We start from the raw sequence: 14,007 nt of genomic DNA on the forward strand, positions 1-14,007 counted from the left end.
CGGAGATCGACCCAGACGTCAAGACCGATGTGCAGAAAACCCCTGAACCGACCTGGGTCAATCCCTCCAACCCTCTCCGGACCATGGGCTCTTTTGGGAGCGATGCCGGCCAAAGGTAGCTGCCGCAGATCTAATACCAAAAGGCACATTTTTCCTTGAATGCAGCTCGCTCGCAGCATCCGCGCGGTAACATGATGCTGCGAGCGCATGGTGCATAAAGTCTTCTAACTTGGCTCGTAATTATCCGCTGCCAAAAGTTGTGCCGTGATCAATATTCCATCACCATTAAACCCGTCCAACCGTAAATAATTTCCCACGGAAATTTATAGACACGTGAGTGACATACGCGTTACGCACCGGAGCTCTATGTTACCCACGGGGGTTAAAACACACCGCACTCGTGTGCGTGTAAGTGACATGTGGATGAATGATTGCAAAGGACTCTGTTGTCAGGCTGTTTTTTTTTTCTTACGGTGGGATTCACTTAATGACTGCAGTGTGTAGTGATTACATAATTCAGTGGACGCTGCATTCCCACAACAAAAAAGGAAAACACCATGAAATCCAAAGGTGTAGTTATTGACACACAGACACATTGATAGATGGGATAAAAAAAAACAATGCAAACCATAGCAGATCATGCTGACATACCCTCATGTTTAGAGGCATGTTAGCACATGTCTGCACAACTCCATAAATGACACCGCTTGTGATTTGACAGCCAAATTACATGTGGTTTGTGTGGACTGGGCTGAACCTGCATGATTGCTATTATCTTTTCACAGAGACAAAAGAACATGAGTGCTGCTGTTAGCGCTCAGCTTGCTGCTCTTATCTGCAGGTTATTTGAGGAATGATTGGCTGAAAACGGAGAAATTGTTCTTGTTTGGCACCGATTCAGACAACAACGCACATCTAGTGGTGCAGTATATGTTCTCTGTCTCAATATTTACAGCGCACATTTCTCCTGTCAGTGTTTATTTGAGGGCACTGATATTTTGCAGTGTGTTTGATCAGATCTGCAGGAATCTGTTCTTCTGAGTCAACATTGGCTGTATAGTAAGCTGATACTTGCGATGTTTCATGTTTTTAGCCAAAGTCCCCTTATCCAGTAAGCCTCTGCAAAGCTGTCCCCAACGGCAAATGTCTCCACATTCACCGTTATACTTTGAGATGGCAGACCTGAACGGATGTCATAGTTTGTTACAGAGATGAGAAAGTTATCTAATGCCTGAAGACTGCAGGTGGACTGACCTTAAAGATGGGTCAGGAATACTTGGAGCAGGGGCTGGCAATAATTCATGGCCATCTTTCTGCTCATCATCATCATCATTATAAATGAATTCATGGGTGATACATTAATGTTAATGTAGCTGCAATGGCATCATGAAAAATGAGCAGTTATGACAGTAAATAATTGGGATAAAATATGATGTGTTAGGATGACACGGATGGAGATGATGCTGTACTGATGTAGCTGATCATGTACTGACGATAACTGCATCTGATGCAAACTCAGCTGATAACAGACTGTCTGTGAGTCAGATTAGAGAAAGCTACATTTCAGAAATGACTATATTGTGATCCAAGACTCTTGTATGTAAATCTAATTTTCAGGTTTCGCCAATAGCCGAGGGAGCTGTAAAACCTAATGCATTAGCTGGCCAGTTGTCCTTGGCAACCAGATTTGGACCAATGCCCACCATTATGATTCTGACATTTCTTAATATAATGACTGAATAAATCATCATCCTTAGCTTCCCGTCACACAGCTGATGGGATGTTGTCCAGAATCAGAGAGTGCTTTAGGTAGTGAAATGTGATCAGTGCAGGATTTTGTGTCCAGCTGGCTCACGGATGTGGAGTGAGTGAGAGAATCAATAGCTCGGCCACTAGTATGGCACAGCCTAGAAAGAATTCATTCATTTCAGCTTAATTTACAACACTGAGGGATCCCCTTTATGTTTGTGTGTGTGTGTGTGTATGAGACTGGGACGTTTTCCAAGAGCAGAGGAACCGACCATCTTTTAAACACAGGATGTGGTCACAACAGATTCATATTTATTTTGGCTTCATTCAGCTTTGCCAACATACAAAATCTGCTTGAAAATCAAGGATTTGGCTTCGTATGTGTGCAAAGAATCAGAATTTTTACAGTCTAGAGGGAGTTATTGACGATTTTCTCATTATGGATGTGACCAAGGTTGTAGTGACTTGATTTTAACATTTTAGCATCAACTGTTTCTGCTTAAATCTAGTCAGGACCAAAACAATGAGGTTCACTTTTTGATAGGCTTACCTGCTGCTGTCCTCAGTGTGACTGACACTTTGTCAGATAAATTGATTAATCTGTTTAAGTGGCACATTCTCCAGTAGATACCTACAATTACTCAGAAGAAATCAATTTGTTTTCATTGCTGGCAGAGTGAATCCACAGTATCTTTATGTGCTGACAGTTGACGTTACCTCAGTTTGAGGTAATGTTTACAGTCAACTTCACAGCCGAGCTTCTGGACATGTTTAATTGGGAATTCTCCTCTTCCTCAGACCTCACTTTTACCTTATGTAGCTTCGCCTTTCCTCTGTTCCTGCACACCTTTAAAAGCTTTGAAGCAGTTATCATATTAAAGGCATGCAGTGTGTGGTGGGTTTAGACAGTAGCCTAAATGCATTCACTGATGACACATTGTGTGACACAAGTGAATATCCTAAAGTCCTTAAGTCTAAAGATAAAATACAGGCTGCCTTAGGTAACAGACTTCATTAACCTGTACAGCTAATTTCCTTAAATGTGAGCCGCAGTCTGTTTTTAATAAATACTGCCACTAATGTGAATATAATAAAAGCAAAGCAGTCTCTGTTATTTTTTTATTCTCTTTAAAGCAGGCTTCCTTAATGCAGTTTGGTTTTATGGTTAGCTCTTTATCACAGTGGTATTGTGTCTGCAGTTACAAAAAAACTGTTCGTTGTTTCTCATCAGTGTTACAGCTAATTATCTTTCACTGGTCAGTTAGACTCTTATTATGAATAATTGTGCAGCATTTCACACAGTGTGTGTGTCCTCCTTCTTTTGTCTTAGTTTTTATTTATAGCTCTCCCTGCCTCTATGGAATAATTAAACTCTCATTTTGATTTGAGCACCCAAGGTTTAATGAGGGGTTTTGATGTGGCCTGTGGGGTAAATAACATGCTGTCTGTCATTACTGTTCATTAAACCAAGAGGAGGAATCTTTAAAACAACACGTGCCTTGCTTTATAGACATGCCCTCTTCTTTTTAAAGACCTTATCAGGAGGATGTTTCTAAAAGAGCACAAGTGGCCCTTTAAATGAGATCTATTGAGCAGAGCGTTGACAGCTCCCTCATTGGATAATATACAGTAAGGAGGTATTGTGTGCGCTTGGCTTGGCAAATGTAAATTAGTTGTGTAGTACATAGGCATCAATCACACCTACAATAGATGTTAGCTTGACTTCCCTTGCTTATTTAGCCAGAGATCAATTAGAGGAGTTGAAGAATATAGATTAGTACAGCTGCCCTGTGGCTTAGAAGTAAGTTGATCTCAAGAAAAAAAACCAATGATATCACTCTCATTATAAGATGAACTGTAATTGTTTAAGAGCTCCTGTTCATATTTACAGCACCATCACAAATTATATTACACAACTGTTCATGGGTTAAATAATTACACAAAAAATGAGGAGCTGTTTATTACAAGGGGGTTAGAAAATACTCATGATAATATGTTTCTTTCAGGACTTTCAGGACCACTGTAGTCTGTGGTGTTTAATTGCACTCTTTAATATAGAGTGGTGTTCCAAGTAATAGTAAAATGACTATTGACCAGCCAGAGTCTGTCTGGTTTAGAAGTTTCCTCTCAGGTCTGTTTTTAAAAGTACCTGATATGTAGCACACAGCACAGGTACAGTTGCCATGGCTACCTGCCTCTTGTTGTACCTGAAGACTGATTTAGAATGTGGGCTGTGGACGGAGTGTAAGGAGTGTCATAAGGTTTTAAGATACTTGCCAGTTTGTCAGAAATGTGAATTTTCTGTGGGAATGATTTAGTTGTCTAATAGATGTTATAGCCATGATGGGTAGTGATGGGGTGGGGGTGTGCAAAGGCCAAAAACAGGAGAGAAAATGACTTGCAGTCAAACTTTAATGCCCCTAAAAAAAAAACTCATGCAGGCACCCCAGGGTTGTTGTTATGCTGCAATTAAATGCTGCTAATTGATTTCTTAACAGCGTATTTAGTTACCTAGAACTTTCTAGTCATATTTCTGGGGAGGATAACCTGAGCTGGCACTGTGACATGTGAGTAAAAGGTTGACTTCTGGGTGCAGGTAAACGGATTGAAAACTACAAATCCCATTTGTCCTTGAAATTGCCGCAGAGACAGTGTCTGTATGTGAGATCCTCCCACTTTGTACCGTCAGTCCTTGAGGCAGTTCTCAGTAAATGCATACTTGGGAAGTGCCGGTCAGTTTGCACTTGTCTCAGTAGCTCAGCTACAGATCTCCAGCAGGGAGGTGAGAATCTCATTGCTTCTTCACTCTTGTTTATCATTTATCTCAGAGGGAGGCACATGAAGGACAGCCCAGCATGATGCTAACGTGCTAACAGCAGATTATTTATGAATTTCCTTATGTCGAAACAGATTCAGTATGTTTATAAAACTGTTGCAAGCTAATGGAGGTAAAGGGAGCCTCTGTTTATCTTCGTCTTTGCACCGCTTAAGCTCTTAGCAGCCTGATAGCATCTTTATTGCTCATTAAAGGGCCGTCAAATAGCCACCAAATTGCTGTGGGATGCCACATTTGTTAGTTCTGGGAATCGTAATAATCGTCTGTGCTCTGTTGGGAGAAGGTTCTTGATTACTTACTGTGATGGTGCACCACATTTTCTGCCTTTAATGGACACTCCATTTGTCCATTCAGAGGCAAACATTATATGGTTTTGTAGACACCATTCACAAGCTGAACTGCTTCAGCTTCACTTCATTAGGCTAACAGACAAGCTTTGATGATTTACAAGCCTCAGATGGAAAGAAACCTAAATTATATTTTTACCCATCCACTTTTGCTAAAGCTGTAACAGTACACTACTCTATAGACTTGGTGTATACTACATTGCACATGTCACACATATTTTTTCTTGAGGAAAGTGCACCAAAATAAGATTCACCGATTCCACCTTGTGCTGTGCTATTTCTTTATTTTCTTTTTGTTTACGGTCGTGAACATGTGAAATTCATATTTAAAAATGCATACTTCCTTGTCACCCAGAGAAAATTCTACAGCTCTGTGTCTCAGTAAGTTTGTTTTTAAAGCCACAGTCTGTTTAACTTTATCAGAATTGTCTATCCGTCAGTCATTGAAATCAATATCTGGGTATGTCTCTGTGTGTGTCACTTCCCCTCAGTGTTACACACTTCCCTTTTCTCTATGGTCATCTCAATATGGCAACCTATATGAGACTGACCCCGAGGGTGTGTCCACTGATCCCCTGTGGTTTGCATTCAGTGTTCCATCTGTTAGCTAGCTGAAGCATTGTTTTTATTAAATTAATGTGGTGTTTACCTTGCACGTGCCTTTGACAAGTACGTCTCGTCAAGTTCAGTTAAAGCCAGTTTCTAATATAAATGTTTATATGCAGAGTTTGAAGGCCGCTCAATGAAACCTATGTGGAGAAGTCTTGATAGTCTGTGCAGCGGGAAACAGCCTGTCAAATACAGGACTTTCTGCACAGACTGAATTCAGATTCTCCTCTGAGGTTATAAAATTGTTGCATTCTAACTTGAGTGATTGAATGCAAATACATTGCAGTGGCATCCTTTTTTTTTTCTTGCTTTTCACCCTTTCCTCCCCTAACCTGTGCCTATCTGTGTCCATGTGTGCTGTGTCCAGGTATCAGGAGGAGTACAGTATGGACTCAACCAATGCCCAGTAAGTCCCTGGCAGCATCATGCTTGCATGGCATGGATTGTGTCTGCAGTGGTAACTGGACTGAAAGCACACACGTACTGTAGACAGTTCACGTTGAATATTGCATACACCATATATGTGAACCATGTTGTTCTTCATTACCTGCAACTACTTTTGCAGTTGTTGGTTGTACTGATGATGCGGACAGCTCATTTTGTGGCTACCTTTTCAACACTTGTTGTGGCAAGAACCCATTATAAAGTTGTCACATTTGATCAAACCGCAGTGAATGGTGAAAAGGCAGCTTGAGTGTGTTTTTATTCACTTACTCTGGTGTATTATGTATCTTTTAATTGAATGTGCACGCTGGTCTTCACTTGAGTGTTATTGATGTAAAGTCTACCCTTGAAACATCAATCATGTGTGCAGAGACGAGAGGATTTCTGACAAACCAGCTTGAAAAAGTGATGAAAACATGTTAACATGCATGCTGCTGAATTATGAAAATATGATCAGATTTGCTGCTTTCGCTTGTGGGGAATAATGTTCAATGATACCTGAGCTAAAGTGGTGAACCAACACTGTGGCTAATATGTATTTCAGAAGTGCAAAGTGGTACAGTAGGTCTTGATCCAGCAGACACCTGCTGTTTTGAATGCTAAATTACCGTTTTCTGGTTGTAGGCAGGAGAGGGAGTGAATGAGCAGCAACTCCTCTCCTCAATATCCATGATCCATGAGAGCCCTCGATGGTTCTGTGTCTGGAAATAAAAATTGAGTATAAACATTTGGGCAAATTAAGATCCTTCCCCAGCTCTAATCACACTAGTGTGACCAATAATTATTTCATAAACTCTATCTCACATCAGTGTGACACAGCAGCTTTTACATCAACACATTTGAGAGCTAAAATGCTACTTTAGCTAAAAAGGAGGAAATGACATGCAGCATCGATGAGCTGCTGTGATCTGACATCTACCACGACACCAGGATGTTGTGTCTGATGACTGTGGTACTGAAAGAGTTTTTTTTTGTGCAGCACTGTGTAGTGTCATTTGTACATGACTTAATTAAGGTAAACTCAAATGGCTGCAGGGATTTCATTAACTGAAGATGCTTCAGAGTGTAAAGCAGCTGTTCACTGTAACTACTTGCACTGTAAGAAGAATCACTTCACTTCACTTTCATCAATATATCGACCTGCCTGGAAAAAAGGACCGAAGTCAGGAAAGCTTCTTCCTGTTTTTACCTGTTGTTTGATCAGTCCACACTTTTGGTCCAGACTAATATATCTCATCACATCTCAAACTGACAAGCTGACCTTTAAAGGATGCCTGCTTGGTTGTGTTTATGGCAATAAAATCCCTTTTGTGCACTGACCCCCACAGGCAGCAGCAATCATGATGGGCTGTGACACCTGTCAATCAAGCTAAAATGCTGCAAAACATGTTAGGGTGTGACAGATTGAGGTTTCTTTCTTTCCGATCATGTTATACTTTGAGAAAGAATTGAGCGGTAATCTTTTTTTATCCATCGCCTAGTCAGTAATTTTGAAATAGCAGCTGCAGAGGTTTGGCCACTTTCTTGATTAAGTGCAGTGTTTTTGTTGTTTTGAAATTGCATTGTGATCCTTGGGGATGTGCTAAGTGGTTTGATGTGAGCATACCCATCATCACAGTGATCTTCTTTTGTGATAGATCATTTAGTAGAAATTCGGGGGCGCATAGCAATTTCCATAAAACGTGAACTGTGTACTGAAAAATAAAATCTAGGCACAAAACAAGGCACTGCATCTCAATATATTTTATTATTTAAGGAACATTGTAAAATATATTTGTTTAATTGTTTTCTTCAGCAGTAGTCCTGTCACTAAGGAAATCACCTGACATAACATTTAAGCGTTAACTGCTGTTTATAGGATGTGAAGATTACGCTCTCCTACCACATCGCAGGAAATGTGTAGTTGCATCAAAGAGTAAGAGCATACAGTATCTGCACATTCAGGAACCACAACTTTTGGTTTCAGCTCATCAGAGTCAAACAACATGATAGGCATTTTTGCACATACAGCAAATCTTAGAAGGCAGTCGAGGATGCGCCTTCATAGGGGGTGGTTAAACTGCCTCAGCTTCTCAAAATGGATGAGCTTGATACTGAGGTTTCCCTGGATGGCTCCGTTAGGTAGGTAGCAGGTTTTTATGAGAAAATATGTTCTGTGACTGTGCAGCATGACGTATTGATAAGTAACCTTTGTACTGTGTGCACTTCCCTTTTCTCATAGTGGTATTTCTTGAATTTTCTCAATTAACTTTCTTTTCTCGATGTTCACAGAAAAGAAAGTCAACTGAGCAGCTGTAGAGCATTTTAAAGGCACACTCTCTCACAAGGGCACAGACTAGATCACATTGTCAAGGATCTTTGCTTTGCCTACCAAGCTTCTCTGCGATGTTTAACTACAGATTTATAACTGCTATGGAGTGTCTACTAAAGCATCAAATAGACAAATATTTGCATTATTCCTCTGGGATACCTCTGTTTGTCTTTTCCATTTAGATGTGATAATAACGACTGTGTGCTTTACTGCTGTACTTTGTGGGTAAATATGAACTACAATTAGATTTGTCAGCATTTCCTCAGTGCATGTGTATCTGTGCCAGCACCAGCATACACTGCCTGTAGCTATGAACTTGTTGGTCAAACATAATGTCATGCAACAAAAACAACATTACTCACTCAGTGGTCATCCACCCTTGTGGTCCTGCTCTCTTTGATGTCTTACCCAGAGATAAAGTCTGACTGCCTTGTGCACCATTCAGACAACCTTAAGAGGTTCTGTAATACCACATCATACTGACAAAACTGTTCCTTGTAAGGTCGGTCTTAACAGAATTCTGCAAAAACTAATGCCTGTTTTGTTGTTTTTTGGTGTTTCTGTGTACACTTCATTCATCACAGCTTGATTTGTTTGTACATAGTCAGCAACAAAGTGAGCATCAGGCTTTGAGTCAGAGCAGACCTTGCTGCTCAGTATCAGCACCTTTCAGAAGCTGATTCAAGGCTGATAAATTCTGCCGCAGTTCACTTTTACTCAGCTCAGAACAAAATGCTCCAAGGTAACCTACTTAGCTGAGTTGTCGACTTGCACATGTAGGTTGGCTAAGACCCTCTTTTATGGCTGTATGGTGTGGAAGCAACTGCCCCATTCCTTCTCTTATCTGCAAGACACCAAGGTTTCATTGATTGGGAGCTGTTAATGACAAACTCTCACTCGTCCTTCTTAAAAATCTTACTTTTAGCAGGTGAAGTTTCAGAGCAACAGAAGCAGAGACTAACAAAGATGCCACTGCTGTCCAAGTGTAATATTTTTAGAATCTCTGCAGCTTTTACATCAGGCTCACTTCAGAGGGTGGCGACACAATTCTATTTTCAACAAGGGTGACAAAGCAAAGGCTATGATGAGAAAGACTGCTGTCTTGCTTGCTTTTATGCAGTTATTAGTGTGTCTGTGTGTAGATTCTATGCCATGTGTGTAAAGGAAACCTTGAGATGATGGGCAGAGATAGCTGAGCTGATACATTTGCTGCTATGCCAACACATGAGGTTCGAAGAGATGTAGACCACATAATGACTGCTGCTTTGAGTCTGCAGGCGTGGAGCATAGAGGCATCAGAGCACCATCTCAGAATGTACTTGTGTTGCAGCCGCCTACCAAAAATACTGTAAACATTGATCAGGTGATGTTCCACCAGGCTTACCTGTGTTTTATTCTGCAACCTTGCTGACAAATTTTCCATATGGCACAGAGCATCTGGCAGCTGTTTGACAATGTTGTTTTCTATCATTTGAATAAACCCAGGCCTCTGAACAGTTCTATGCATCCCGTTTGATTATCCTGAGGTCAACAAGCTGTTTGGTGTTTATTTACAGAGTCAACACAGCAATTGTAGGCACACAGTGTTGCAGGCAAGGGTGCATAAAGTTATAATCCTGTCACCTGGTTATGGTTATGGAGCGTATGTGTGCTACTGTAACACTGAAAGCTCGATCTCAGTTCCTTTCGATCAGATTAAATCTTCCTCGGATGATTCATTCCTCCCTTATTCTCAAAGGTTGCTGCACTCTATATGCATAAGGCATTAGATAGGCCACTATGTAGGCTTGTTAGTTTGAGGACCTGATGTCATGTGAGTGGTGTGAGAGCATTCCTCGTGGGTTACTTACCATCTTTAATTTTTGATGAAGATTCTTTTTAAGGTTAATATGTAGCAACCTATTCCAGATGATGCCTGGCGTCTTGGAAATGTAATCTCCTCATGTTTATATTTGACATTCTGGCTGGTGTCCGTAGATTGCTGGTGATTGTTTGCAGACCACAGAGTTGCCAAAGAAAAGAACGCGAGTACTTAAAAGGTATTGCTTTGAGTCGCTAGCTAATGGCAGTCGTTTAGTGCTGGAAGAGGTGCTATTTGTAGTGTTGGTTAGAAGCACTTTGAGATGTGATAAACAACACAGTGGCAGGCCGTGTTTCATATCATTGTCTCTGTTTAAGTGCTCAACTATGCCAAGGATCATGGAACACAAACAGTGTGGCCTGCAACTGTTTGATGTATTTTTATGTATAACAATGGGAAAATATATTGCACATTTAAGGTCTGGACGTAAAAGTATGAATCTGTTAATCTTTGTGTCTTTTGGCTGTGGATATTTAAGGTCAGTTAAAGGGCTTTAAGATTCTCACTGAATAATATGTTGATATAGGATGACTTGATGTCATTTACAGAGTTTACAGTCATGCAACAGGCTTTAATTTGAACGTTATCATAAATGGAAACACCAACCTGCTAATTATATTTGCACTATAACCACCAGTGGTGTGCACCTGTGCTGATGTCATCATTGTCTAAATGGCAAACACTGAGTTCCTTCTTGATCTTGGATGATGACCACATTCCTGGATGGCAGCCATCATCACTGTGGACTCTCTGACTCTGCTGACTTGCAAATATGTAAAACAGAATTCTCATAAAGTGAAGAAATTCAAACTTTCAGCATGATTGCTTGGAGGTTTTGCACTGCTGGGGCACATAATGAAGGGGAGTAGAGCTCATTTCCTCCAAATGCATCAATCGGTTTATATTTTATTTTATTTTAGGATCCTTGTGGGAATCAGATTTTTATAGCAAGTAATAATTGTTGAGGCATTGCACTCGAAAACAGATCTGAACTTGGTGAGAATAGAGACAAAGTCAGGGGTTTACAAAGCTTAAAGGATGGTAGATGTTGATATAGTTTGGGTCTTCTTAGATATATTTATATTTACAAACATGTCTGCCCCACTAAAACTACTTTTAAAAAGTGCCCTCAAAGATTCAAGATTCAAAGCGTTTATTGTCATATGCACAGTGTAGAAACTGGTTTCCCTGTACAATGACATTCTTACTTTGCTGCTCACACTGAATGCCATAAAGGTTTAAGAAGTCAAAATAGAATAATTTGGCAGTTTGAAGAGCAAAACGATGCAAATAAGCACACAAAAATATGAACTGTGGAAGTAAAGGAAGCTATATACATATTAATGTGCATATATGTGCATGTGTGCTACATCAGCTGTTGTGCAAATTGAGCAGAGAATGAATCATAGTGCAAAAACTGTCAGGAGGTAAACAATTGTACATGTGCAGTTTGGATTGGATATTAAAGTGCATAAAGAAATAAATAGATAAACAGTAATGCAGTTACTGTTACTGCAAGTAAACATGTCAGTGTCTCAAACACTCTCACCTAGCTCTTTCATTTTATATAAAATGTGATAAATTCAGAGCCAACATAACAGAAAAGGTCAATTGTAAGATACGCTTCAGATGCCTCATCTTACATCGAAATAAACTTGAGAAATTCTAACACAACCCTGGAAGAGGGTACTACATGCTAAACATAACTTCCCATCACACTCATTACTCATTCAGGTAACATAATGAGAAGAACTGTGTTTATCTTAGAGTCGCATTTCAGGTTTTGCTGCGCTCACATTTCCTTTATGAAGCATAATTGCATGTACCTGCAAGCAAGCTGGACAAACATGAACCCTCTGTAGACCATTTATCTTTATATGTCTTTTGAAGATAGATACAGTAGATGCATAAGGCTGGCAGGGTCTGCATGTAGCTGTGTGTCAGGATGGCATCGTGGGGAAGTGATTTTGTGGATCCTATAAAAGAATCTTTCATTGTGTGTGTGTGTGTAGCTCCTCCTAATTCCTCGTGCTGGGAAAACCAGCAACACCAACACGTGAGTGAACATTTCCTGCCCTGGAGGCTGTCTCTATGGTAATACAGCTTAAATGGAGAGAGGAACAGGTGGCTCATGTTCTCTCTTCCTCCTACACTCTTTATCTACATATGTACTGTACAGTATACCTCCTTAACGAGACGGCTGCTGTAATTGCTCTGCTGCTCTCTTCTCTCCTCCCTTCTGTCTTTTTTTTGAACCCTGTATTCATCTTGTCTGACCATGTAAAAGGCTCTAGGGGTCCATACTACCTACCGCAAGACCATTATTACTTCTCCTTCATGCTCATTAATGACAACAGGCTCTCTGTATTACAGAAACGGATAATGGGCCCCAACCTCATTACCTGCATTCATTGAACCTGCCCCACAGTTCTGTAGCTCCATCATTGAGAGATCATTGGTCAAGCCCTGTGATCCTTATTAAAATCCATTATATCTGCTTAAGTCTTGAATAGCTTTACTGCTGTACAGTGTGTGCGTCCATTTTGGAAACGTTACTGAAGTTTCAAGAGGGGAGATGACGCCCTGTAATGCTTTCACTTGGATTAATGTCTGAGTAGAGAAATTAAAAACTTGTCATTACATTAGGTGCATTACTGCAAGCGCACCATAAAGGGAACGCTGATGTGTGACAAAATCTGCATTACTGAACAAGTGCGAGCGCTGCAAATAAGAAATCCAGGTCAAATTTATTTGCAGCCAATACTGCAGCACCGTAATAAAGAGCTGTACATAATGACAGCCAGGAAATAGATGAAAAGAGGCTTTTCCAGTTCTGGATTTAATCAAAGCATGTTGATTTCTTATTTCATGTTAATTATTATATGTTTTCATGTATGCACCAATCACTAAGGCAAAAAACACGATTCTGATTCTGATTCTGATTCAAAACTGGGTATGGAGCAACATTCCAAGTCATTTTCAGGTCTGTATACTAACAAAGAGAATTTGTATTTCCAAATATGGAATTCAGAATTTCTAAGCACAAAGTGATCCAATTTATTTATCATTGTTTATACACCTTGAAGCTTGTCTGCATCCATTGTTGCTTCTATAAACACAGTAGATGATGGTCAACACTGAAAGAGATTTAACATTGTTTAACTTAAACAAGAGAGTAAAATACCTGATGTTATGAGAAAATAATGCAGCTGAACACACTTGTTCCCTGTTTTAGGACTTAAGTAAATGCTATGCTTTGAACTTGATTTGTGTGAGCTACTGATACTACAGCTACAATTTTCTGACATGTATTCTGCAACATATCAACACACATCTAGCTAACTGTACTCAGCAAAAGTCTGAAAAATCAGGGAATTTTAAGAAGGGAAGGAGCACATTATATTTTTCAAACTCTGAGGTGATCTTTTCAAGACTTAATTAATTACTAATTAAGTTATTGCAGTCACTTTCTATCGACACCAACCACAGTTTTATCTCTCACTTGTAAGTAAATAGCTCCATTATAAGCTTTAGAATATTTGATTATTTGCTACCCATTGATGTGGACGTGTGTGTTGATTGATGGCAGGAGTGTTTGTGTATTCTCAGTTGTATACATTGTCGCTGTTTCCACAGAGTGCAGGTAGAGTTCTATGTGAACGAAAACACCTTCAAGGAGAGGCTGAAGCTTTTCTTCATCAAAAACCAAAGGTCAAGTAAGTACAGCCTCCCTCTTTTCCTTTTTTATAATAAAAATGGGAAATCTAGCTGCCCCTAGAGACGCTCGTAGCTAAGCAAACAAATAAAAGGCATAATATAAGAAATTGCAGTCAGCATATCTTTTTTCTGT

The 14,007-nt window shown here is 40.0% G+C and overlaps 1 protein-coding gene across 3 annotated transcripts in view; it reads left to right on the forward strand.

Moving 5' to 3' along the window:
• The window catches only part of LOC114441312 (potassium channel subfamily T member 1-like), a 51,353-nt gene that overhangs the window by 14,123 nt on the left and 23,223 nt on the right, over window positions 1–14,007 (forward strand). For all 3 annotated transcript variants that reach the window (XM_028414168.1, XM_028414169.1, XM_028414170.1), the window contains exon 4: window positions 13,794–13,873. In XM_028414168.1, coding sequence (XP_028269969.1) covers window positions 13,794–13,873 — 80 coding nt within the window. The remainder of the gene's footprint in view (window positions 1–13,793; window positions 13,874–14,007) is intronic.

This window comes from Parambassis ranga, chromosome 9, assembly GCF_900634625.1.
Source record: "Parambassis ranga chromosome 9, fParRan2.1, whole genome shotgun sequence".
Taxonomy (NCBI): Eukaryota; Metazoa; Chordata; class Actinopteri; family Ambassidae; genus Parambassis; species Parambassis ranga.